This window comes from Ovis canadensis, chromosome 25 (assembly GCF_042477335.2).
Source record: "Ovis canadensis isolate MfBH-ARS-UI-01 breed Bighorn chromosome 25, ARS-UI_OviCan_v2, whole genome shotgun sequence".
NCBI classification, from domain to species: domain Eukaryota; kingdom Metazoa; phylum Chordata; class Mammalia; order Artiodactyla; family Bovidae; genus Ovis; species Ovis canadensis.
In genome coordinates this window covers 39889930-39917912 of record NC_091269.1, presented here as the reverse complement: position 1 = coordinate 39917912, position 27983 = coordinate 39889930, and the positions used below count along the sequence as shown (strand labels likewise).

General features: G+C 36.6%; 1 protein-coding gene across 2 annotated transcripts in view; it reads left to right on the top strand.

Annotated features, from left to right (window-relative positions):
- The window catches only part of CTNNA3 (catenin alpha 3), a 1891866-nt gene extending 1866546 nt beyond the window's left edge, over positions 1-25320 (top strand). For both annotated transcript variants that reach the window (XM_069571817.1, XM_069571818.1), the window contains exon 18: positions 23554-25320. In XM_069571817.1, the coding sequence (XP_069427918.1) occupies positions 23554-23841 (288 nt within the window). In that variant the 3' untranslated portion in view covers positions 23842-25320. The remainder of the gene's footprint in view (positions 1-23553) is intronic.
- The last annotated feature ends 2663 nt before the right edge of the window (positions 25321-27983 follow it).

Genomic DNA, 27983 nt, shown 5'->3' with positions numbered 1-27983 from the left:
CCATGTCCTCTACAAACAGTGACAGTTTTGCTTATTTCTCTAATTTCAATTCAGTTCAGTCACTCAGTAATGTCAGAATCCTTGCGACCACATGAACCACAGCAAGCCAGTCCTCCCTGTCCATCACCAACTCCCAGAGTCCACCTGAACCCATGTCTATTGAGTCGGTGATGCCATCCAACCATCTCATCCTCTGTCGTCCCCTTCTCCTCCTGCCCTCAATCTTTCCCAACATCAAGGTCTTTTCCAATGAGTCAACTCTTCACATGAGGTGGCCAAAATATTGGAGTTTCAGCTTTAACATCAGTCCTTCTAAAGAACACCCAGGGCTGATCTCCTTTAGGATGGACTGGTTGGATCTCTTTGCAGTCCAAGGGACTCTCAAGAGTCTTCTCCAACACCACAGTTCAAAAGCATCAAGTCTTCAGCACTCAGCTTTCTTTATAGTCCAACTCTCACATCCATACATGACCACTGGAAAAACCAAAGCCTTAACTAGATGGACCTTTGTTGGCAAAGTAATGTGTCTGCTTTTTAAATATGCTGTCTAGGTTGGTCATAACTTTCCTTCCAAAGAGTAAGTGTCTTTTAATTTCATGGCTGCAATCACCATCTGCAGTGGTTTTGGAGTCCTTGAAAAATAAAAGTCAGCCACTGTTTCCAGTGTTTCCCCATCTATTTGCCATGAAGTGATGGGACTGGATGCCATGATCTTAGTTTTCTGAATGTTGAGCTTTAAGCCAACTTTTTTATTCTCCTCTTTCACTTTCATCAAGAGGCTCTTTAGCTCCTCTTCACTTTCTGCCATAAGGGTGGTGTCATCTGCATATTTGAGGTTATTGATATTTCTCCCGGCAATCTTGATTCCAACTTCTGCTTCTTCCAGCCGAGCGTTTCTCATGATGTACTCTGCATATAAGTTAACTTGGATTCCTTTTATTTCTTTTTATTCTCTGATTGCAATGGCTAGGGCTTCCAAAATCATGTCAAATAAAAGTGGCAAGAGTGGACATCTTTGCCTTGTTCCTGTCTTTGAGGAAATGCTTTTATCTTTTCATCATTGAAGATGATGTTAGCTATAGGCTTGTCACATATGGCCTTTATTATGTTGAGGTAAAGTCCCACTATGCCACTTTCTGGAGAGATTTTATCATAAATTGGTGTTGAACTTTGTCAAAAGATTTTTTTGCATGCATTGTTTGTATTATTTTTTAATATGGTATATCACATTGATTGGCTTGTGCATATTGAAGAGTACTTATATCTCTGGGATAAATCCAACTTGATCATGCTGTGTGATCCTTTTAATGCATTGTTGGATTCTACTTGCCAGTATTTTGTTGAGGATTTTTGTGTCTATGTTCATCAGTGATATTGGCCTGTAATTTTCTTTTCTTTCATTTTCTTTTTTTTTGGTGGTATCATTGATTTTGGCATCAGAGTAATGGTGCCTCATAGAATGAACTTAAGAATGTTCCTTCATCTCCAGTTTTTTAGAATAGCTTCCAGAGGATAAGTGTTAATTCTTCTCTCAGTGTTTGATAGAACTTGCCTGTGAAGCCATCTGGTCCTGGACTTTTGTCTGTCAGAGTTTTTTAACTGCAGTTTCAATTTCAGTACTTGTGATTTGTCTGTTCATGTTTTCTGTTTATTCCTTGCTCAGCCTTGGGAGATTGTATCTTTAAGAATTTGTCCACTTCTTCCAGGTTGTCCATATTATTGGCATATAGTTGCTTGTCATAATCTCTTGTGATCCTCCATAATTTCGCCTTTTTCATTTTTAATTTTCCTAATTACTAAGACTTTTCCCTTTTTCTTGATTAGTCTTAATTATCAACTTTGTTTTTATAAAGCAACAGCTTTTACTTTCATTGATTTTTCTATTGCTTTTAAAAAATTTTACTTATTTTTTAATTGAAGGATAATTGCTTTATAGAATTTTGTTGTTTTTTTCTCAAACCTCAGTATGAATCATCTATCAGTTCAGTTCAGTTCGGTCACTCAGTCGTGTCCAACTCTTTGCGACCCCATGAATCGCAGCATGCCAGGCCTCCCTGTCCATCACCAACTCCCAGAGTTCACTCAGACTCACGTCCATCGAGTCCGTGATGCCATCCAGCCATCTCATCCTCTGTCGTCCCCTTCTCCTCCTGCCCACAATCCCTCCCAACATCAGAGTCTTTTCTAATGAGTCAACTTTGGCCACATGAGGTGGCCAAAGTACTGGAGTTTCAGTTTTAGCATCATTCCTTTCAAAGAAATCCCAGGGCTGATCTCCTTCAGAATGGACTGGTTGGATCTCCCTGCAGTCCAAGGGACTCTCAAGAGTCTTCTCCAACACCACAGTTCAAATGCATCAATTCTTCGGCACTCAGCCTTCTTCACAGTCCAACTCTCACATCCATACATGACCACAGGAAAAACCATAGCCTTGACTAGATGCACCTTAGTCAGCAAAGTAATATCCCTGCTTTTGAATATGCTATCTAGGTTGGTCATAACTTTTCTTCCAAGGAGTAAGCGTCTTTTAATTTCATGGCTGCAGTCACCATCTTCAGTGATTTTGGAGCCCCAAGAAATAAAGTCTGACACTGTTTCCACTGTTTCCCCATCTAATCCCCATGAAGTGATGGGAGTGGATGCCATGGTATACATATATCCCCTCCCTTTTGAAACTCCCTCTCATCTCCCTCTCCATCAAACCCCTGTAGATTGATACAGAGACCCTGTTTGAATTTCCTGAGTCATATAGCAAATTCCCATTGGCTATCTGTTTACATATGGTAATATAAGTTTCCATGTTATTCTTTCCATACATCTCACCCTCTCCTCCCTTCTCCCCATGGCCATAAGTCTATTCTCTGTTTCTCCATTGCTGCCCTGCAAATAAATTATTCCATACCATTTTTCTAGATTCCATAGATATGTGTTAGACTACAATATTTATCTTTGTCTTTCTGACTCACTTTACTCTGTATAATAGTCTCTAGTAGGTTCAACCACCTCGTTAGAACTGACTCCAATGTGTTCCTTTTTATGGCTGAGTAATATTCCATTGTGTATATGTAGCACAACTTCTTTATCCATCCATCTGTCAATGACGTTTAGGTTGCTTGCATCTTCTAACTATTGTAAGTAGTATGGCAATGAACAATGGGATACTTGTGTCTTTTTCAGTTTTGGTTTCCACATGGTATATGCCTAGGAGTGGATTGCAGGGTCATATAGTAGTTTTATCCCTAGTTTTTTAAGTAAGGAATCTCCATACTGTCTTCCATACTGGCTGTATCAATTTACATTCCCACCAACAGTGCAAGAGCATTCCCTTTTCTCCACACCCGTTCCAGCATTTATTGTTTACAGACTTTTTGATGATGGCCATTGTGACTGGAGTGAAGTGATATCTCAGTGCAGTTTTGATTTGCATTTCTCTAAGGGAAACCCCATATGTTTAACAGCTGATCTTTTAGCAAAAACTCTTCAGGCCAGAAGGAAATGGCAGGATATATTTAAAGTACTGAAAAGGAAAAAGCTACATCCAAGATTACTGTACCCAGCAAGGATCTCATTCAAAATTGATGGAGAAATAAAAAGCTTTCAGATAAGCAAAAGTTAAGAGAATTTAGTACCATCAAACCAGTTTTACAACAAATGTTAACAGGGCTTATATAATCAAGAAATATAACAGAAGAAGGAAGGTCTATAGAACAAACCCCAAACAATTAAGAAAATGGCAATAGGAACATATATATCAATAATTACTTTAAATGTAAATGGATTAAATGCTCCAATCAAAAGACACAGACTGGCTGAATGGATACAAAAACATGACCTATATATATGCTGTCTACAAGAAACCTACTTCAGACCTGAAGACACATGTAGACTGAAAGTGAAAGGATGGAAAAATATAGTCCATGCAAATGGGAACAAAAAGGAATCTGGAGTAGCAATCCTCATATCAGACAAAATAGACCTTATACAGAAGATTACAAGAGATAAGGAAGGGAACTACATAATGATCAAGGGAACAATCCAAGAGGAAGACATAGAAATTGTAAATATCTATGCATCCAACATAGGAGCACCTCAATATATAAGACAAACACTAATAGACATAAAAGGAGAAGTTTACAGTAACACAGTAATAGTAGGAGACTTTAACCACCCCCTCCCCCCCCCACACACACACCAATGGACAGATCGTCAAAACAGAAAATTAATAAGGAAACACAAGTCTTAAATGATACATTAGATGAGATGGATCTCATTGATATCTTCAGGACCTTCCATACAAATGCAGAATACACCTTCTTCTCAAGTGCTCATGGAACATTCTCCAGGATAGACCACATCTTGGGCCACAAATCAAACCTCAATAAATTTAAGAAAATTGATATCATATCATGCATCTTCTCCAACCACAACACTATGAAACTAGATATCAATTACAAGAAAAAAATGTAAAAAACCCAGACACATGGAGATTAAACATTACATTAAAAAAAAATAACCAACAGGTTACTGAAGAAATAAAAAGGGAAGTCAAAAAATTTCTAGAAACAAATGACAATGGAAAAACAATAACTCAAAACCTATGGGATGCATCAAAAGCAGGTCTAAGAGGGAAGTTCATAGCAATACAATCTTACATCAGGAAACAAGAAAAACATCGAATAGACGACATAATTTTACACCTGAAACAACTGGAAAAAGAAGAACAAAAACATCCCAAAATTCCTGGAAGGAAATAAACCATGAAGATAGGAGCAGAAATAAATGACAAACGAAAGAAACAGTAGTAAATATTAATAAAACTAAAAGCTGGTTCTTTGAGAAGATAAACAAACTTGACAATCCTTTAGCCAGACATATCAAGAAAAAAGAATGAAATCAACAAAATTAAAAATGAAAGAGGTGAGGTTGCAACAGTCAGTGGAGAAATACAAAGGAGTATAAGAGACTATTATGAACAACTACATGGCAATAAAATGGATAACCTAGAAGAAATGGACAGATTCTTAGAAAAGTTCAATCTTCCAAGACTGAACCAGGAAGAAATAGAAATTATGAACAACCCAATTACAAGCACTGAAATTGAAGCTGTGCTAAAAAATCTCCCAAAAAACAAAAGCCCAGGACCAGATGGCTTCACAGGAGAACTCTATCAAACATTTACAGAAGAGCTAATGCCTATCCTTCTAAAGCTCTTTCAAAAAAAGGAACACATTCAAATTCATTCTACAAAGCCACCATCAACCTGATACCAAAACCAAACAGAGACAACATACACTCAAAAGAAAGCTACAGGCCAATATCACTGATGTACATAGATGCAAAAATACTCAACAAAATTTTAGCAAACAGAATTCAGCAACACATCAAAAAGCTCACACACTATGATCATGTTGGGTTTATTCCAGGGATGCAAGGATTCTTCAATATATACAACTCAACGTGATACACCATATTAACAAATTGAAAGATAAAAACCATATGAATATTTCAATAGATGCAGAAAAACCCTATGACAAAATTCAGCACCATTTATGATTAAACTCCTCAAAAACTGGGCATAGAAGGAACCTACCTCAGCATAGCAAAGGCCATATATGATAAGAGTATAGCAAACTTTATTCTCAATGGTGGAAAACTGAAAGCATTCACCCTAAGATCAGGAACAAGACAAAGGTGTCCACTTTTACCACTGCTATTCAACATAGTTCTGGAAATCCTAGCTTCAGCAATCAGAGAATAAAAAGAAGTAAAAGGAATCCAGATCAGAAAAGAAGAAATAAAGCTCTCATTGTTTGCAGATGACATGATACTGTACATAGAAAACTCTAAAGACAGTATCAGAAAATTACTAGAGTTAATCAGTGAATTTAGCAAAGTTGCAGGATATAAAATCAATACACAGAAAGCACTTGCATTTCTATATACTAGCAATGAAAAATAAGAAAGAGAAATTTAGGAATCTGTTGCTGTTTTTGATCTGTCATTCTGCTCTGATCTTTATGATTTCTTTTCTTCTACTAACTTTTTGGGTTTTATTTGTTCTTCTTTCTCTAGTTGCTTTAGATGTAAGGTTAGATTGTTTAAGATTTTTCTTGTTCCCTGAGGTAAGATTGCATTGCTGTCAACTTCTCTTAAAACTTCTTTTCTTGTGTCTCATAGGTTTTGCATCATTGTGTTCCAAAACCCAAACTTCCTTCTCAAACTTGTGGTGAAACACGTGGAAACTCATAAATAATTCAAGTAATTTATTCTTGTGTCAAATATCTCCTGTAACATTTCACCTGTGTCAAACAGGGTGAAAATGGTAATATTATATCTTCTTCATAGACCTTACTGCCTTAAAATGACTATAATGTTAGATGAAATATGAATTGCTTTTTTTATGGTGGTTTAGTCACTAAGTCGTGTCCAACTCTTGAGACCCCCATGGACTCCAGTTTACCAGGTTCCTCCATCCATGGCATTTCCCAAGCAAGAATAGTGCAGTGGGTTGCCATTTCCTTCTCCAGGAGATCTCCCTGACCCAGGGATCGAACCAGGGTCTTCTACATTGCAGGTGGATTCTTTACTGACAGAGCCACCAGAGAAGCCTCCTAAATTGTTTGTTGTTCAAGTTCTTTCATCATAATCTAGGTATCACGGAATGATTTCCTGAGAAAGTGATATTAAGGGAAGAAAAAGAATTTCTCTAATCAAAAGGGAGGGATGATTTACAGGCAAAGAAAAAAAAGACTTATGAAAAGGCTTAGAAGTGAGGAGAAATATGTGGTGCATTTAAAAACTAAAATATTTTAGTTTAGTTTCATTTTGTTGTAAGGCTGGAGTACATAATGTAAAAGCAATAGATAAATTTGGTTAAGCAGGATAGACAGGATAACTTAAGGCTTTTGGAATCTAACAAAATTTTAGAATGAAGATAAATTTTAAAGTCTAGTAAAATCCATCACTGTACTGTAAAAGAAATGATTTTTTTTTTTTTTTTACTGTGTTGGTTTTGCCATACAATGACATGAATCCACCACGGGTGTACATGCGATCCTAAACATGAACCCCCCTCCCACCTCCCTCCCCACAACATCCCTCCGGGTCATCCCCGTGAACCAGCCCCAAGTATGCTGTATCCTTCATCGGACATAGACTGGCGATTAGATTCTTACATGATAGTATACATGTTTCAATGCCATTCTCCCAAATCATCCCACCCTCTCCCTCTCCCTCTGAGTCCAAAAGTCCGCTATACACATCTGTGTCTTTTTTGCTGTCTTGCATACAGGGTCATCACTGCCATCTTTCTAAATTCCATATATATGTGTTAGTATACTGTATTGGTGTTTTTCTTTCTGGCTTACTTCACTCTGTATAATTGGCTCCAGTTTCATCCATCTCATCAGAACTGATTCAAATGTATTCTTTTTAACAGCTGAGTAATACTCCATTGTGTATATGTACCACGGCTTTCTTATCTATTCATCTGCTGATGGACATCTAGGTTGTTTCCATGGCCTGGCTATTATAAACAGTGCTATGATGAACATTGGGGTACATGTGTCTCTTTTAATTCTGGTTTCCTCGGTGTGTATGCCCATCAGTGGGACTGCTGGGTCATATGGCAGTTCTATTTGCAATTTTTTAAGGAATCTCCACACTGTTTTCCATAGTGGTTGTACTAGTTTGCATTCCCACCAACAGTGTAGGAGGGTTCCCTTTTCTCCACACCCTCTTCAGCATTGATTGCTTGCAGATTTTTCGATCGCAGCCATTCTGACTGGTGTGAAGTGGTACCTCATTGTGGTTTTGATTTTCATTTCTCTAATAATGAGTGATGTTGAGCATCTTTTCATGTGTTTGTTAGCCATCTGTATGTCTTCTTTGGAGAAATATCTATTTAGTTCTTTGGCCCATTTTTTGATTGGGTCGTTTATTTTTCTGGAATTGAATTGCATAAGTTGCTTGTATATTTTTGAGATTAGTTGTTTGTCAGTTGTTTCATTTGCTATTATTTTCTCCCATTCAGAAGGCTGTCTTTTCACCTTGCTTATATTTTCCTTTGTTGTGCAGAAGCTTTTAATTTTAATTAGATCCCATTTATTTATTTTTGCTTTTATTTCCAGTATTCTGGGAGGTGGATCATAGAGGATCCTGCTGTGATTTATGTCGGAGAGTGTTTTGCCGATGTTCTCCTCTAGGAGTTTTAGAAGAAATGATTTTTATTTATAAATCATTTTTTAATGTTAATGTAGAGAATGGACTAGAGGGGAGTAAAAATGCAGAGGTAGAGTTCAAAAACATATTGCAATTATCCAAGTTACATAATGACCTGCTCTAGGGTAGTAATAGTTTAAACCTCTCAATACCTTCCTTTTCTACTAAAGGGCCTTGATGACTTGGCTAAATGTTATTGGTTTAGGAGAACCATGAGTTCAAGGTAATTTTACTGTACATAAAATAATATTACAATTGCCCCACTGAGTTCACAATATGTTTAGAATTAAAATACAGGATGACAACATTTAAAAACTGAAATGAGTATGTAAAATTCAAGTTTTACATATAAATTTCAATGAGTATGTAAAAAATACCTGGTATCACCACTTCTGTACTGGCAGTTCTACCTAGTGTAATAATGCAAGGGTGAAAACAGACAAAATAAAAATGAAGAAATATAATTGTGATTACTCATACATGACATGCTTGTGTACTAGAAATAAATTTAAAAATCTGGGAAACTGAATTATTAAGTGAATTTTACAAGGTCTCTAGATGCAGGTTAGTATAAATATATAAATATACTCAACTTCATTAGTTATCAAGGAAGTGCCAATTAAAATTTTAAATATAATCCTACCAAAATGGCTAAAGTGAAAAATATGGGGAAGAAGTCACAGATAAAGATGTGTTGCAATTGGAACTCTCATATATTGCTACTAGGAATATAAATTTGCAAGAATACTTTGGAAATTTGTGGAAGTGTCCAATACAACTGAATATATGCATTTTTATTGCTCTGCAATTATACTCTCAGGTATCTACCCAACAAAACTTCATATATTTGTTCACCAAAATATACATACTGGAATATTTATAAATTTCTTTTCATAAGAGCCACCAAATATGTCAAAGTCCATCAACAGAAAAATGGCTAAATAAACTGTATTTTTTATATTATACCAGAATGAGAATCAATAGATCTTGATTCTCAAATGAAATTTGATTGAAACAAACCAAAAATACAAGATTACATATTATTGTTCTATATTTAACACATGTCTAATATGCTAGATAATTATATATTAAGCCATATATATTTAATATGTATATGAAAGTGAAAGTGAATTCACTCAGTCGTGTCCGACTCTTTGCGACCCCATGGACTGTAGCCTACTAAGCTCCTCTGTCCATGGAGTTTTCCAGGCAATAGTACTCGAGTGGATTGCCATTTCCTTCTCCAGCAGATCTTCCCAACCCAGGGATGGAACCCAGGTCTCCCACAGTGTAGACAGACGCTTTACCATCTGAGCATCGGTGTATATATATATATATATATATATGTATGTATATATATATATATATATACACACATATATATATGTATGTATATATATATATATATATACACACATATATATATGTATGTATATATATATGTGTGTATATATATTGATATCTAGCAGAAAAAAAAAGGAAAACATGTGAAAGTAAAAGTTTGACTGCTTGAGAAGTAAGCAAGAAGTGAAAAAAATATTGTCAAGGAGTATAGAAAATCTTTCAAAAAGTCTGGCTGTATTTTATGATAGGGTTTCATGAACACTTAAGTGTTACAGTGAAATCTTTGGTTTTGGTATCAGGGTAATGGAGGCCTTGTAGAATGAGCTCGGGGGTGTTCTTTCGCAATTTTTGGAAGAGTTTGAAAAGGATAGGTGTTAATTTCCAAAATGCATAAATAGCTTTTAGAACTCAATATCCCAAAACAATCCATATTAAAAAAAATGGTCAGAATATCTGAATAGACATTTTTACAAAGATATACCAATGGCAGACAGGTACATGAAAAGATGCTCAACATTACTGATCATCAGGAAAATGTAAATTGGGAGGACCACAATGAGGGATCACCTCACATCTCTTAGAATGGCTATTATCAAAGACAACAAATGACAAATTTTGGTGAGGATGTAGAGAAAGGAAACCTTAGTTCAGTGTTGTTGGGAATGTAAATTGGCTTATGGAAAACAGTATGGAGGCTCCTCAAAAAATTAAAAATATAACTACTACATGATCTAGCAGTTTCACTCCTGAGTATATATCCGAAGAAAATGAAAACATTAATTTGAAAACATACATACACCCAATGTTCATAGCGACATTATTTACATTAGCTAAGATATGGAAACAGACTAAATGTCTATCAAAAGATAAATGAATAAAACAGATGTGGTAGTGCAAAGAGAACAGAACATTAGTCATTAAATAAAAGAATGAAATTGTGCCATTTGCTGTAACATGGATGGACCTGTAGGATATTATGCTTAGTGAAGTCAAAGAAAGACATTGTATGTTTTACTTATATGTGGAATGTAAAAATACAACAAACATAAATATAACAAAAAGGAAACAGACTCTCAGATATAGAGAATAAACTAATAATTAGTGTGGAGGCACAAGATAGAGGTATGTCATTAAGAGATACAAGAAGGGAAAAGAATGAAGATGCATTGGTAGAAAAGAATTAGTAATTGTGCAAAATCTCAGATGGAAGAGAAGGAATAGAATCTGGAGTATAGTTAAGAAATATCAATTATAGAGAGAAAGAGAGAACTTTAATTTTAATAAAAGTAGACAAGAATTCAGGACAAGTTCAAAGTTTCATTTTTCTGCTTCTGTTTTGTTACCATTTTGTTGTTGTTTGTTTACTTTGCTGTCTGTTTTATATTTTAAGTGAAGTAATCTGTAGAACAGATGAGAATGTAAGGTGTCAAAAGTTCGATTAGAGTAGAAGACTGAAATAGTATTTGCACAGAACAGGTGTAACAATTGGCTAAAGACACAAAAACATTGTCTGTTTGCTTCAGATTGGTGGCCATTAATTTATCTAGAAACCCATCTGTCCAATGAGGGTCTTCTCTAAGACAGTAACTTCTAGATCAGGGCTGGGAACACGGACACTTGTCTTCTACTGGATGTTTGTAGCAGAGAGGCAAGATAAGAAATGTTTGCTATTGCTAACAGAGGGGTTAAAATGGTAGAATGATGATGAACAAGGCAAACTGTAAAGATAGAAATGTGAGGTCTATGAAACAAAATCCTTGCAGGGATTGGAAACTGATGCCATTTGAATTTTAGCTTCACACAATCTAGCTTTTCCTTACTTTTGGTCATGCAAGAGATGAGTGTAGGATCTAGGATCAAAAATAAAGCTTTCTTACATGGAGCACAGATGTCATCAAGATGTCAGGTTGAGTATTGTAAGTAGATGTCTCTTCAGAGGGTATATCTCAGCATGCTGTCTGATGCTGGAGAGAAGAAAAACACAGGTTGAACATGTATGGTCAGAGAAGCATACCAAACCCAGCCCACTCCTGCTAGCACTACTTCATGAATAATGTACTAATTGCTCTAAAACTGTGTAACTAGTAGCTGGGGTTTAAATGTTACAGAAAATTAGTTTCTCAGTTAATCATTTGCATTTAAGCCATCATGATTAAAGAATCAGTTCAGTTAAGCTGCTCAGTTGTATACGACTCTTTGAGACCACATGGACTGCAGCCCACCAGGCCTCCATGTCCATCATGAACTCCCAGAGTTTACTCAAACTCATGTCCATTGAGTTGGTGATGCCATCCAACCATCTCATCTTCTGTTGTCCCCTTCTCTTCCTGCCTTCAATCTTTCCCAGCATCCAGGTCTCTTAAAATGAGTCAGTTCTTTGCATCACATGGGTAAAGTATTGGAGTTTCAGCTTCAGCTTCTGTCCTTCCAATGAATATTCAGGACTGATTTCCTTTAGGATGGACTAGTTGAAACTCAGTACTGTCTAAGGGACTCTCAAGAATCTTCTCCAAAACCACAGTTAAAAAGCATCAATTCTTCAGCACTCAGCTTTTCTTTATAGTCCAACTCTCACATCCATACATGACTAATGGAAAAAGCATAGCTTTGACTAGATTGACCTTTGCTGGCTAAGTAATGTCTCTGCTTTTTAATGTCCTGTCTAGGTTGGTTATAACTTTTCTTCCAAGGAGCAAGCATCTTTTAATTTCATGGCTGGAGTCACAATCGGCAGTGATTTTGGAGCCCCCCAAAATAAAGTCGCTCACTATTTTCATTGTTTCCCCATCTATTTGCCATAAAGTGATGGGGCCAGATGCGGTGATCTTCGTTTTCTGAATGTTGAGTTTTAAGCCAGCTTTTTCCCTCTCCTCTTTCACTTTCATCAAGAGGCTCTTTAGTTCTTCACTTTTTGCCATAAAGCTGGAGTCATCTGCATATCTGACGGTACTGATATTTCTCCTGGCAATCTTGATTCCAGCTTGTGCTGCATACAGTTCAGCATTTCTCATGATGTACTCTGCATATAAGTTAAACAAGCAAGGTGACAGTATACATCCTTGACATACTCCCTTTCTGATTTGGAACCAGTCTGTTGTTACACGTCAAGTTCTAAAGGTTGCTTCTTGACCTGCATACAGAATTCTCAGGAGGAAAGTTAGGGGATCTGGTATTCCCATCTCTTAGAATTTTTCACAGTTTATTGTGATCCTCACAATCAAAGGCTTTAGCATAGTTAATAAAGCAGAAGTGGATATTTTTCTGAAACTCTCTCGCTTTTTCCATAATCCAGCAGATTTTGGCAATTTGATCTCTGGTTCCTCTGCCTTTTCTAAATCAAGCTTGAACATCTGGAATTTCACAGTTCATATACTGTTGAAGCCTGGCTTGGAGAATTTGGAGTATTACTTTGCTAGTGTGTGAGATGAGTGCAATTGTGCAATAGTTAGAGCATTCCTTGGCATTGCGTTTCTTTGGGATTGGAATGAAAATGGACCTTTTCCAGTCCTGTGGTCACTGCTGAGTTTTCCAAATTTGCTGGCATATTGAGTGCAGCACTTTCATAGCACCATCTTTTAGGGTTTGAAATATTTCAGCCTGAATTCCACCACCTCCACTAGCTTGGTTTGTAGTGATGATTCCTAAGACCCACTTGACTTCGCATTCCAGGATGTCTGGCTCTAGGTGAGTGATCACACCATTGTGATTATCTGGGTCATGAAGATCTTTTTTGTATATTTCTTCTGTGTATTCTTGCCACGTCTTCTTAATATCTTCTGTTTCTGTTAAGTCCATATCATTTCTGTCCTTTATTGTGCCCATCTTGAATGAAATATTCTCTTGATATCTTTAATTTCCTTGAAGAGATCTCTAGTCTTTCTCATTCTGGTGTTTTCCTCTATTTCCTTGCATTGCTCACTTGGGAAGGCTTTCTTATCTCTCCTTGCTGTTCTTTGGAACTCTGCATTCCAATGGATATATCTTTCCTTTTTTCATTTGCCTTTGACTTCTCTTTTCTCACTATTTGTAAGGCCTCCTCAGACAGCCATTTTGCCTTTTGCATTTCTTTTTCTTGGGGATGCTCTTGATCATTGTCTCCTGTACAATGTCAGGAACCTCTGTCCATATTACTTCAGGCATTCTGTCTATCAGATCTAATCCCTTAAATCTATTACTTCCACTGTAAGGGATTTGATTTAGGTCATACCTGAATGGTCTACTGGTTTTCCCTACTTTCTTCAATTTAAATCTGAACTTGGCAATAAGGAGTTCATGTTCTGAGCACAGTCAGCTCCCAGTCTTGTTTTTTTGCTGACGGTATAGAGCTTCTCCATCTTTGGCTGCAAAGAGTATAATCAATCTGATTTCAGTGTTGACCATCTGGTGATGTCCGTGTGTTGAGTCTTCTCTTGTGTTCTTGGAAGATGGCATTTGCTATGACCAGTGCATTCTCTTGGCAAAACTATTAGGCTTTGCTGTGCTTCATTCTGTACTTCAAGGCCAAATTTGCCCATTACTCCTGATATTTCTTGACTTCCTGCTTTTGCATTCCAGTCCCCTATAAGGAAAAGGACATCTTTTTTGGGTGTTAGTTCTAGAAGGTCTTGTAGTTCTTCATAGAACCATTCAACTTCAGCTTCCTCAGCATTACTGGTCGGGGCATAGACTTGGATTACCATGATATTGAATGGTTTGCCTTGGAAACGAACAGAGATCATTCTGTCATTTTTGAGACTGCATCCAAATAGTGCATTTCAGACTCTTTGTTGACTATGATGGCTACTCCATTTCTTCTCAGGGATTCTTGTCCACAGTAGTGGATATAATGATCATGTGAGTTAAATTCACCCATTCCAGTCCATTTTAGTTCGCTGATTCCTAAACTGTCAATGTTCACTCTTGCCATCTCCTGTTTGTCCACTTCCAATTTGGCTTGATTCATGAAACTAACATTCCAGGTTCTTATGCAATATTGCTCTTTATAGCATCGGACTTTACTTCTATCACCGGTCACATCCACAACTGGGTTTTGTTTCTGCTTTGTTTCCATCTCTTCATTCTTCTTGGAGTTCTATTTATTCACTGATCTCCAGTAGCATATTGGGCACCTACTGACCTGGGGAGTTAATCTTTCAGTGTCATATCTTTCTGCCTTTTCATACTGTTCATGGGGTTCTCAAGGCAAGAATACTGAAGTGGTTTGCCATTCCCTCTTCAGTGGCCCATGTTTTGTCAGATCTGTCCACCATGATCAGTCCTTCTTGGGTGGCATGGCATGGCTCATATTTTCATTGAGTTAGGCAAGACCATGTGATCAGATTGGTTAGTTTTATGTGATTGTGGTTTGCCCTCTTTCTGCCCTCTTATAGAGAAGGATAGGAGACCTATGGGAGCTTCCTGATGGGAGAGACTGACTGAGGTGGAAACTTTGTCTTGTTTTGATAGGCAGACCATGTTTGGTAAATCATTAATCCAGTTTTCTTTTGATGGGTGGGGCTGTGTTCCCTCCCTATTTGACCTGAGACCAAACTATGGTGGATATAATGAAGATAATGGTGAACTCCTTCAGACGATCTCATGCCCACACTGCTACACTCAGCACCCCCAACCCCCCAGCAGGCTACCACTGGCCTATGCCTTCACTGGAGACTCCTGGACACTCAACAGGCAAGTCTGGGTCAGTCTCTTGTTGGGTCACTGCTCCTTTTTCCTGGATCCTGGTGCACACAAGGTTTTGTTTGTGCCCTCCGAGAGTCTGTTTCCCCAGTTCTGTATAAGTTCTGGCAGTTCTATGGTGGGGTTAATTGCAATGTCCTCCAAGATGGTTTATACCATAGCCAGGTCTACTGAACCCACAGCCCCTTTGCCTGCAGTAGTCCACTGCTGACCCATACCTACTCAGGAGACACTCAAACACAGTTCTGTCTCAGTCTCTCTGGAGTCTCTGGGTCCTGGTGTGCCCAAGGTATGTTTGAACCCTCTGAGCATCTCTGTTGGGTATGATGTTTGATTCTAATGTCATTTCTCCCCTCCTACCATCTTGCTGGGGCTTCTTATTTGCCCTTGCATGTGGGGTATCTCCTCAAAGTCACTCCAGCTCCGCACAGCTGTTGGTCCTGCTCCTACCAACTTGCTGGGGATTCTCTGCCCTTGGACGTGGGGTATCTCTTCCCAGTCACTCCAGCACCATGCAGCTGCTATTCCAGTGCCACACAGCTGAATAGCCAATTACTAGTATCACCAATCATATTTTTATAATAGGCCATTTCAAATATAATTAAATCAGCATTCTAAGTAGCCACCTGAATTAGTATTAGGTTTGTGATTATTTCCTTTTAAAGTAACATGTTTTTAGTGTGGAATATATGCTTTAGAAAACAGACTTGAAAATGCTTTTTGACAGGAGCATATTATAACTGAATAAATGTTATATTTGATTTCATGTCTGGCCCTCTCAGTAGTGTTAAATTTCTTTAGTTATTCCACACATTGATTTTTCCCTTTTCAACTTAAGCTGTTTTCTTCTGCTGTCAGGTTCTCATGGAGAATTGGTAAAGGACACATTTACAAGATGAATCCAATCAGTGGCCCATTGGAATAATTTTTAATCTTCAAAGAAGGCACCACCTTCTCAATTTAATTATAAGCTTGACAATTTCAATTTGTATGTTTAACCCCACTTTGACTGGCCTTAACAAAGCCCCTTATTTGATTTTCCCCTTAAGCCAGTCTGGCTATCTAGCATTTCTGAATGCATCTGAAAAAGGAGAACGTTTCCAATTCAGGCCATTTTTCTAAAAATCTGTTCAGAGACATGTGTTAAGCAGGTATTAGAATAAAATTAGGTTGTCAGGAAAAGTTCAGGGTACATATTAAAAGCATATTGAATTATAAGATAACATTTTTGCCAACAAATACATATTTAAACACTTCCTGTGATATACACTTACCATTACTAGATATAAGTTAGACAGACTATTGATGTTTGTTTTTAAGAAATATTTAAGCTATCTCTTATTATCTACCAACACATATACATAATACTCTTTAATACTACCTATGCTGATTTTATTTCCAAATAGTTGAATTGAGCACTTTATAAGTAATTAAGAAGGAAATGGCAACCCACTCCAGTATTCTTGCCTGGAGAATCTCATGGACAGAGGAGCCTGGTGGGCTACAGTCCACAGGGTTGCAAAGAGTCGGACACTACTGAGAGACTTCACTTTCACTTTCAAGGGTTAAATAGAAACCCCAAGATCAGGGGACCAGATCTCGGTTTCTATTTCAAAATCAGGGCAAACAAATTTAATTTTGTTTTGAAAATCAGAAAAAAAGTTTGTTTTGTATTTACATTTTAAACATGAAATGAATGCTATATAATTCCATGTCCTAGAAGCTATAATATGATTTGTTTATGGTTTAACTTTGCCTTATTGATATGTTTATTGAGATCTACATTGAAAGTCTTTAAACTGTTTGGAACCTACGAGGATGACTTAGTATTTCTATTTGGTATTTCAAGAAAATGCTGCTTGGAAAATGATAACAAAAACACAATCAAACCACCATCCTAACAAAATACCTTACAAGTATGATACTCTCATTTTTCTTAGTACCAAAATTCTATAAATTCTATAACTGCAAATTCTCTATAACTTTTCTAGAAAACAGTTATTAGCACTTTTCAAAATTTTATACGTTGTATTAATGGTACAGCTTCTTCCACCATACAATATTGAAAATAAATACATATTGCAAGTGACATATTACTAAGGGCCAGAGTTGCATAATAGGTAAAAGTACCAGGTATTTAAACAAGGCTGCCTTGGCTCAAATTCAAGGTCTTTAAGTTAATAGTTGTATCACCTTGAGAAAGCTACAAAACCTTCTAGTTCCTTTGTTTCCTCTTCTTTAAAATGGAGATAATTATAGTACTTACTTCATAGGATTACTGAGTTAATTTATGTCAACTATTTAGACCTGCACAAACACATAGGAAGTACACAATAGATATTAGCAATTATTATAAGTTGTTATTATACTTGGAGCCAAACCACACACATTTGCCTTTCAAGGATTGCTTTGGTACAGGTGCAACATCCACTGGGGGTGTATAAGTTCAGGTAAACATTGAGACTCGTGAGAATTTATAGGCTACCATCGGCACCAGTTTACCTAGAAGGTTTATAGGACAGCAAATGTATTTTTCCAGGCAACAACAGGAATTCTAGCAGCAGTAGTTGCCATGGCAATTCACACAAGGGATGGGGAGCTAACTATGCCTTCCCCAAGTGACAGCCCAGGTGCAAGGGATGGGCTCCACATCGGTGGAGTGCAGCTTAGAAACCTCAGGCAAACACATTTCTGATCAAGACCTTGTATCCAGAATGTGGGGAGTTAGAGCAGTGAAATACAGTGCATTCTGTTGTTCTGACTAAATCGATGAGGAACTCACACAATTGAAGGAAGGAGGAACTAGCATATTTTTCTTGGATATTCCCCCTAACTATCAATAATTACAGTAAGATTTGAACAAGGATTTGCCAATAAACATTCCACCCTGATGGATTGTGGAGGACTTCACATTTATAGTTATTTAACTTTGGGCTTTGTAAAAAATGTTGTCATTTCTATGAGGAAAAAGAAAATACCTTATGTTGTTGTTAAATTCCTTTTCCACAAAGGCTTGCAGATACATCTCTAAGTTACCAAGCCTTTTGTCTGAAAACATCCTTAAAACTGGACAGAATTGTACTATAGTTTACCTGAGTTTATGGAGTATATGCCACAAAGCACAAAAGAGACATTACAATAAAATTCAGATTCCTACAGGATGATAATATTGAGGACTCTATTTAGATGTTCAAAATTTTGATTATTTGCAAAATACGTCCTTGCAGTTAGTAAAGCTGATACTGGGCATAATCTCCATATTCAACTCAGTTCAGTTCAGTCACTCAGTTGTGTCTGACTCTTTGCAACCCCATGAATTGCAGCACGCCAGGCTTCCCTGTCCATCACCAACTCCTGGAGTTCACTCAAACTCACGTTCATTGAGTCCATGATGCCATCCAGCCATCTCATCCTCTGTTGTCCCCTTTTCCTCCTGTCCCCAATCCCTCCCAGAAACAGAGTCTTTTCCAATGAGGCAACTCTTCACATGAGGTGGCCAAAGTATTCGAGTTTCAGCTTCAACATCAGTCCTTCCAAAGAACACTCAGAATCATCTCCTTCAGAATGGACTGGTTGGATCTCCTTCCAGTCCAAGGGACTCTCAAGAGTCTTCTCCAACACCACAGTTCAACAGCATCAATTCTTTGGCGCTCAGCTTTCTTCACAGTCTAACTCTCACATCCATACATGACCACAGGAAAAACCATAGGCTTGACTAGACGGACCTCAGTCGGCAAAGTAATGTCACTGCTTTTGAATATGCTCTCTAGATTGGTCATAACTTTCCTTCCAAGGAGTAAGCGTCTTTTAATTTCATGGCTGCAATCACCATCTGCAGTGATTTTGGAGCCCTGAAAAATCAAGTATGTCACTGTTTCTATTTTTTTCCCTATCTATTTGCCATGAAATGATGGGACCAGATGCCATGATCTTCGTTTTCTGAATGTTGAGCTTTAAGCCAACTTTTTCACTCTCCTCTTTCACTTTCATCAAGAGGCTTTTTAGTTCCTCTTCACTTTCTGCCATTAGGGTGGTATCATCTGCATATCTGAAGTTATTGATATTTCTCCCAGCAATCTTGATTCCAGCTTGTGCTTCTTCTAGCCCAGCATTTCTCATAATGCGTTTCTGCATATAAGTTAAATAAGCAGGGTGACAATATACATACAGCCTTGACGTACTTCTTTTCCTATTTGGAACCAGTCTGTTGTTCCCTATCCAGTTCTAACTATTGCTTCCTGACCTGCATATAGCTTTCTCAAGAGGCAGGTCAGGTGGTCTGGTATTCCTATCTCTTTCAGAATTTTCCACGGTTTATTGTGATCCACACAGTCAAAGGCTTTGGCATAGTCAATTAAGCAGAAATAGATGTTTTTCTGAAACTCTCTTGCTTTTTTGATGATCCAGAAGATATTGGCAATTTGATCTCTGGTTCCTCTGCCTTTTCTAAAACCAGCTTGAACATCAGGAAGTTCATAGTTCATGTATTGCTGAAGACTGGCTTGGAGAATTTTTTGCATTACTTTACTAGCATGTGAGATGAGTGCAATTGTGAGGTAGTTTGAGCATTCTTTGGCATTGCCTTTCTTTGCGATTGGAATGAAAACTGACCTTTTCCAGTCCTGTGGCCACTGCTGAGTTTTCCAAAAATGCTGGCATATTGAGTGCAGCACTTTCACAGCATCATCTTTCAGGATTTGAAATAGCTCAACTGGAATTCCATCACCTCCACTAGCTGTTCGTAGCGATGCTTTCTAAGGCCCACTTGACTTCGCATTCCAGGATGTCTGGCTCTAGGTGAGTGATCACACCATTGTGGTTATCTGGGTCATGAAGATCTTTTTTGTACAGTGCTTCTGTGTATTCTTGCCACCTCTTCTTAATATCTTCTGTTTCTGTTAGGTCCATTACATTTCTGTCCTTTATTGAGCCCATCTTTGCATGAAATGTTCCCTTGGTATCTCTAATTTTATTGAAGAGATCTCTAATCTTTCCCATTCTGTTGTTTTCCTCTATTTCTGTATTCAACTAGATCCTAAAAAAAAAAAAAAAAAGGCACAATTTATGAACTATGTCCAGTTTACTTTTGGACATAGACAGTATTGAGGATCTTATTGTGACATTAATAGATCAATTAAGTTTATTTATTTTGAACCCAGACCAGTGTAGTAAGAATAAGCACAAGTCACTACCATAGGAAGAGTGGCTATGTTCCTATTTACTATGGTTGGAATATAGGTATGTCTATTTATATAGATCAGAGGCTTTTAGTGTAGGTCAAACTCCTCTTTGATAACTTATTTTTTTTAACTTCATCCACTTTTATGGAACGAAGGCAACAGGAACCTATTTATATGTACTTGGATGCAAATACTTATATGTAACAGTAGGAGGTTTGAGGGACTTAGAAGCTGTTTGGTTTCTCAGTTGATAGCTTGATCAAAAACACTTCATCTAGATCAGAGAAGAGTGTTACCAGATATTAGGAAAAATAGTTCCTTTTATGGCACATATTTCAGGTTATATTTGCCTAGAAGTCTTTACAGTTAATGAAAGTTATTTGTAATGGTCGAAAATTTTTGGACCTGAGCTTTATAGTCTGATTGGTTTATTTCACTAGGCTTTTAAAGTAAAATAACATTCTCATTTGCACAGGTACATTTGTGAAATTCAGAAAATTTTGTTAAGTTGAACACAGAAATCCCAAAGTGATGCATTACCCTACTCAAATATGCCTTATTTTCATGAAGAAAATTCTTTTGAATTCTTCCCTTAGAGGATTTTTCATTAAAGTAAGCCTGGTAAGAGAGCTTATAATACTTTTTTCTTTTGCAGACATGAAGTTGTGCAGTTATTCTCTATGAGTACGCCTGAGGCACTCCTTGGGTCTCAAACAAAATTTCCTACCATGTGCTTGGCTGGTCTGTGCCCTTGCTTGTGTGCCCTATGATTTGACTCATAGCAGAAAGGCAGGAATCTTAATGCACATAGCTCTTGGACATCAAAAATCCCCATAGACTGTCTCATGAGCTTTCCTCAGGAAATAACAGTATTCTTTCAGCAATTGTCCTAATCTGTCTGCGAAACTAGTCTTCATGCTCTCCTAGGGGGGATAATTTGCCCTGTGTTTTTTTCAGTCTGCTGGAGGAGAAATCCTACTACAGTCATTTAGGATTTTAATATAAAAGAAATTGTCAGAGGCCAGCATAAGAGATCACAATGGTACAAACAAAGTTTTGCTGAATCAGTGAGGGAAGAAGACAAGTTGATTTCCACATTTTAAGGCACAAATTTAATTTCACCATCCTTCAAGAATAGATTTATATAAAAAACCCTCTCATATGGAAAAATTAAAATAAAATAAATACAGTCTATACATGACAAGATTACAGAGTCAAAAGGAGAAAATATAAGTTTTAGGGTGGGAAGACCAGAGCACCTGGTGAAATCTTGGATGACAGCAGGTCACTAGGACCTTCTTCTATGGGAGACTTAATGATAGCACAGAGCCCTTGGAATAAACCAAAGAGTTTCATGTTTGAGGGAGAAAATTGCCAAGGATCTTCATTACTATTCATGTTCATTTGTCATTTAGAAAAACTTTTTTCTTCCTATGGTGAGATTGAAAATGACTTTCAGAATCTAACTAGCTGCAGGAGGGCTTTGATGAAAATTGCTAAGCATTAAACAACAGATTTTAGCCTGCAATGTGTCCATAGAGTAACCTTAATAACAAAGTGTGTTATTCTATTCAAAGTCTAGTTTTTTATTTAAAGTTGTGTGCAGATTCAAAAGTTCTAAGTGTTTTCCGAAATACAGAAAAACATTTGAGTGTGAGTGCTTCACAAAATCTTGTTTAATTTTCATTAAAAAAAAATGTCATTCCTGCCACATGCACAGATTTTACATTCCTGGTTTCAATAAGTAAAAAGACTTCTAGTGTAATTTCCAAGTATCACTGCCTCTCAACTTACATATTGTTTGGTGTTACCTTTTCAAGGATTTCAGACTGGGCATATAATGGAGCTAATTAAATTTTCTCCCAGGAAAGCAGCCAGCTAGACCACTGCCCCAGGCACATAACCTCAGCTTACTACTTCCCTTCACTCATTTATTCTGTATGTGAGACGAGACTCCCTGAACCGCGAAGGTAAAGTACTTAGGCCAGGCAGCTGCTGATGGATTTCGGTATCTGCAGAGCCAGTGTTTGAGCCTCAACCCTGACAGCACGCATCACAGAGAGGTGACAGTAGAGACACATCTTCCTGTGTGAATTGGCTGTGGGTGACAATCTGCCAGCCAAAACAATGGAGGAAGCATTAGTTATATAAACGAACCAGCTTGGCTAGCCCTAAAGTATTTTCCAAGATTCTAGGAATATCACCTCGTTTTGTCCAGAGACTGTTTTTGTGAACAACCCAGAAAACAAAAGTTACAAAATAAAGTTATGTGGGAAAGGTTTCTTTTAGAAATTTCATTAGTATAAGATTAAGCAATTTTCTCAACCTTCACAAGAAACAAAGGAAATATTTCATAACTGACAATCACTCTATAAGGCTTTTTATATATGTTATTTTGACTTTAATAAACATTCCTTTCCTATTTAATATCTGAGAAAACTAGAAAGAAGATAGTTAAATAATTAATTTATATTATTAAATGGCAGTCTTGGAATTTAAACCAGATTTGACTGTAAGGCCTTAGTTTTATCTATTTTAATACTCTGCATGATAGGTTAATCATTCTGTGTTTAAAAAACTCTTTTAAGTGGAATTATTAGTGAAATATTCATGAAAATTAGTGGTTTACATGCATGTATGTATATGTATATATTATTTATCTTAGACTATGAATTCCCTAAGACTTTTCAGTTGTTCTTACTAAGTACTTTTACATGATAGAGCTTTTATTGTAGGTAGTCATCTATTATACAAGGGGTCAACATTAACCCTGGAAATATGGAGATCCATTACAAAGAAAGCTGTAACCTTCTGGTCCTTATGATATGATATAGAAGCTATACAATAGAGTTCACTGAAAACCAAGAAAAAAAACTTAACCTAAGATATCATCTTAGAAAATAGAATATGGATCTATTTATGCATCAGATGAATAACTAAATGATTAACATAGATTGATGTGATAATTTACATAGATACATAAAATGTGAATTAACTCATTCATTTCTGAGATAAAATAGCTGTCATTTCTGGGGTAAAAACAAGTGTTGCACATTTCACTTTCTGTAACATTGAATCTCTTTAAATTCCTGATTATGTTCTCAAGTAATAGCTTTTATTTCCCTCCCTACAGTTGGACAGTGTCACCTCCCTGATCCAAGCAGCCAAAAATTTAATGAATGCTGTAGTGCAAACAGTGAAAATGTCTTACATTGCCTCAACCAAGATCATCCGAATTCAGAGTCCCACTGGGCCCCGGCACCCAGTTGTGATGTGGAGAATGAAGGCTCCTGCAAAAAAGCCCTTGATTAAAAGAGAGAAACCAGAGGAAACTTATGCAGCTGTCAGACGAGGCTCAGCAAAGAAAAAAATCCACCCAGTGCAAGTCATGAGTGAATTCAGAGGAAGACAAGTCTACTGAAACCACTGTTCTACTCTAGTGTGTATATTACAAAGTCCTGGCTAAACACACACTCCTTTATTTTTACACTTGATTAGTTCTGTAAGTTCACTAACTTAGAATTTAACCCACAGATAATGTAAAAGGTTGAAACCCTAACCCACATGAGCAACATATATTTGGGATCTTGTCATTGTCATTTCTGTATGGCCAACATATGCTTATTGAATGAATGCAATCTCCAGGTGTCATTCAGCCTTTCTCAGCACAGAATATCTTATATTCATTTCTCAAGTGAGTCCTGTTCATCCATAATAGGTTAAGTATACTCACCCTTTTCAATTAAATTCACCATTTGAATTAAAACATTGACATGAGCTCTTGACTTGGTTTTCAATGCAAACAAAAGATTTCATAAAAATACTTTCCAATTTAATCTCCACATACGTCATTTATCTCATCTAACCTGGCAGATGTGTGATTCCTTCAACAGGGGAAAAAAAATCAATCTGTAGATATTTGTAACTACTGTCAACTGATTGGGCTAATATCCATCAGAAACTAAACAGGTATGAACAGTCAAGCTACTTCTGGATTTTCGGTGTCTGTCTTGATTATTTATGAAACAACATTATAAAAGTTATGAGTTTTCATGTCACAAATGTGTGTGTTTCAGAGTTCCATTGTGTTCAACAGTTGTGCACACTGAGTTTTGGGTTTAAGAAGGTTCACCAGAATACATATTAATATATGGAGGAAGAGTTATCCTCCATTGAGGATATGGGCATCTAAGTATATCCCCAAGTAAGTTATGATACAAGAAGTGCAAAGAGTTCTGCATGACTCTAAAACTTTATTTGTATCGGCTTGCAAGTATAATTAACAGGAAAAGACCAATTTGAGAAACCTTTTGATATTGAGTAAAATATAACTCAAAAAATATGAGCAAATTGTACCACTGAACTATGAAGTAGAGTTAAAGAAGCTGAAGTGATTTTGATAACATGTTTTACAATAAAAGTCATTCAGGTCACTTTTAACTACCATCATCGCTCATTCCTAGTTGAGTTCATAATGGATGTTATAACAGTTTCAGAGACTAGTGCAATGGTTCTCTCTTTCTACTCCCATCTCTCTTTGGAGGAGTCAACTTTCAGTTTTACTTTTTCTTCATGCATAGAGTTCCCATTCCTAGGATTTCAAACATGCATTTCCTATTCTACTCTATCAAAATTATACCAAAATTATGACTTCACTTTGTAATAAATCACCATTAATGGATTTTTTCAACAACCATGTCATCATAGTTTGACAAGGTAAAGTTTAAACATACACCTTCAGTTGATGATAGGAGGACTAGTTTGGGTAAAAGAATGTGTGAAACACAAGGATGCATAAAAGTTGAGAGCATGATGTTTATGCTGTTGAGCAAATGGGAATGCATTTAATCATTCATTATAATTTATAATTGTTCATTATAAATTATGAGAAAAATGCAAACTTTTCATTGTAATGTATTCTATTTTTCTTCCACAATGCTCAGTTTCCTGGGCTAAGTAAGTAAACTTTCTAAGAGCAAAAGCTATAAACTTCTTCCTGTGGGCAAGTATGCATAGTGTGCATAGTTAAAACTGAGTATGCACTGGCCCACAATAATTATTCTGAACAGAGTCTACTCCCTGAATGAAAAAGCAGTGCGTAAAGGAATCAGAGAATCCAAATAATTGTTTTCCAAAACTAGCTAGCTAACTGGGGCAAAACAGGGGATTTCTTTGTTGAAATGTTCCCATCATTTTCTGTGCTACGAGGACGTTACGAGAGTTACATCTATCACACTCTCTCAGAAGTGAGAAAATAATTTATTTAAAAATTATCAAACTAGTCTATCTTAGCTTCTAAGCCATATACTCAAGAATAATGAGTCTCATTTACAAAATCTAGTATCTGTCTGCTTCTATACCAGCCTTCCACAGCTTTGAGTTTAGGAGGCAGCATTGGATGCCAAAACAATATAAACAACTTGAAATTATATGATTATCAAATAATCTCTGTATCTATCTTTAAAAAATGACTCTTTACCCAAAATGAGATGTGAAAAAGTCCCCTTCTTCAAAACAGATGGTTGCCAGCTTAGCTTAAAGCAAACAACTATAATTAAGGAAAACATAATAATAGTAAAAAAAAAAAAATTACCTTGGAGAATGTCCCAGGAGTAATGCCTGTTGCAGTAATCAAAGATGCAATAAGAACAAGATAAGCAGAGCTGAGAAAGATATCTGTCCACCTGACTCAATTCCCACAGTGTGCAGCGTCTCACAGTCTAATTCAATTCAAGCCTGCTAATAGTATAATACTTATAAGCAAAATTAGCAGCAAATACATTAACAAATCCTTGCATTATAAAACATAGTTAAATGAATCTAATCAGTATGTATGAAGATGGTGTATATATTTATAACTGAGCTCTGCTTCTGTAGGGGAATGACTGAAATTTCCTAATGATAGTGATTGCCCATCTATGCACCTTTTTAAATCACATCACAGAGATTTGTGCTTCTTCTAATGATACTTTGCTTTATCTTGCTAATCAAAACTCACCTTTTTCCTTTAGTGAAATCAATTTATGTAGGAAAAAAATCTTTGAGAGGGAGGAGAGGGTATATATCACCTAGAATGACAGTTCCAACCTGGTTAGCCACTAGCATCACTGGCAAACATTGAACTGAAATCAGAAGGTAGCGAAGGTCTTTGAAATCATAATCTACCAAAGAATTTTTAGTTGAAAAACTGGAAGGTTTTCATCAAATTGGAAAGATGATAAATATAAATCTTTCCAGTATACTTATCACAAGTGGAAATTAATAAATTAAAATATTTCTTACTTTCTAATGGACTCAATAAATTAGTCTGGAAAAAATTCAAACACTAAATTTCTAAGGAAAATTTTAAATTATTCCCTTTGTAGTTGTCTTATGACATTAATAAAAACTGAATATATTAGATGCAATCTTCTTAAAATTGCCTCTGTTCTTTGCAAATCTCTTAATTTATCAATGTTAACATATATGTTCCCCCATAAAATTCCTTCTGTAGGAAGGATAAGTACCCCCACGACTAAAACAGAAAGGTCTGCTTCATCAGGCTGACATTGTTGCACACTTAACAGCTTCAAAGGAGGTCAGTTTTCAAGTCACATTAAAACAAGACAAAATTGGGGACACACAGTTAAGTACCCAATTTGGGCCTCAAATCTAATAATTAGTGCTCCTCAAATTTTAATGAGCAGCTGAAAAGACTAACATCTAACAGTAGAGGTATTTCCAATGGCTTCCTACACCTTTACTTTAAGGGTGGTCTTTGCATCTCATCATCCTTGAGCTTGTAGCTTCCTATTAACTGCTAACCGTTTGCTACCAGAATGACAGTCAGGCATGCTCATCCCAGTCAATTACTCCCAAATGATGTGCTTTCCTCTTAGTCCGTGCACCAAAAATCTCTCATCACCTTTTAGGAGTCCATCCCATATATCAATTGATTAATAGCATTCTAGTTAAAATTATTAGCTTAAAATCCCAATGGCATTATCCTTTTTTTTTTTTTCTTCCTATTCCAAAAAACATTCTTACCTTTTTTGGTGTCAAAGCCACACTTCTCTGCTAGGGATCATGGTTCCCATGGATACACACTTTTTATAGTGGTAGAATGAGTAGAATGAGATGGAGACTTTTCCTGGTCACATTTAGCCTTCTCTCGTGAACTCACTGCAGAACTGTTTCACTGTCACTGCCATTTTCTAGGTCAGCAAAGCAAGCACCAGAATATGAAATTGAATGAAATCCATACTTTCTTTTGTCAGCCTGCCTTTTGTTAAGATTGTCTGTCTATTGCATATTTAGGTAGCAAATAACCATTTTTCTCTTTGAAAGGTCAGAAATATTTTTATTTGACTTGGTCAGAAAATTTAGGGGAATCCAGTTAAAAGAAAATAACTTAAATATTATTTTAATAATTCTTTTTAAGTTGACAAAATTGTGCAACCTGGAAAACGTGTATTTATATATGATTTTTCATTTATATATCACATGCCAGAAAGCAACACTTAATCAGACAAAAACCCTATAGCATTTTTTTCATAACCCCCTTCCCATACCATTAGAATATCT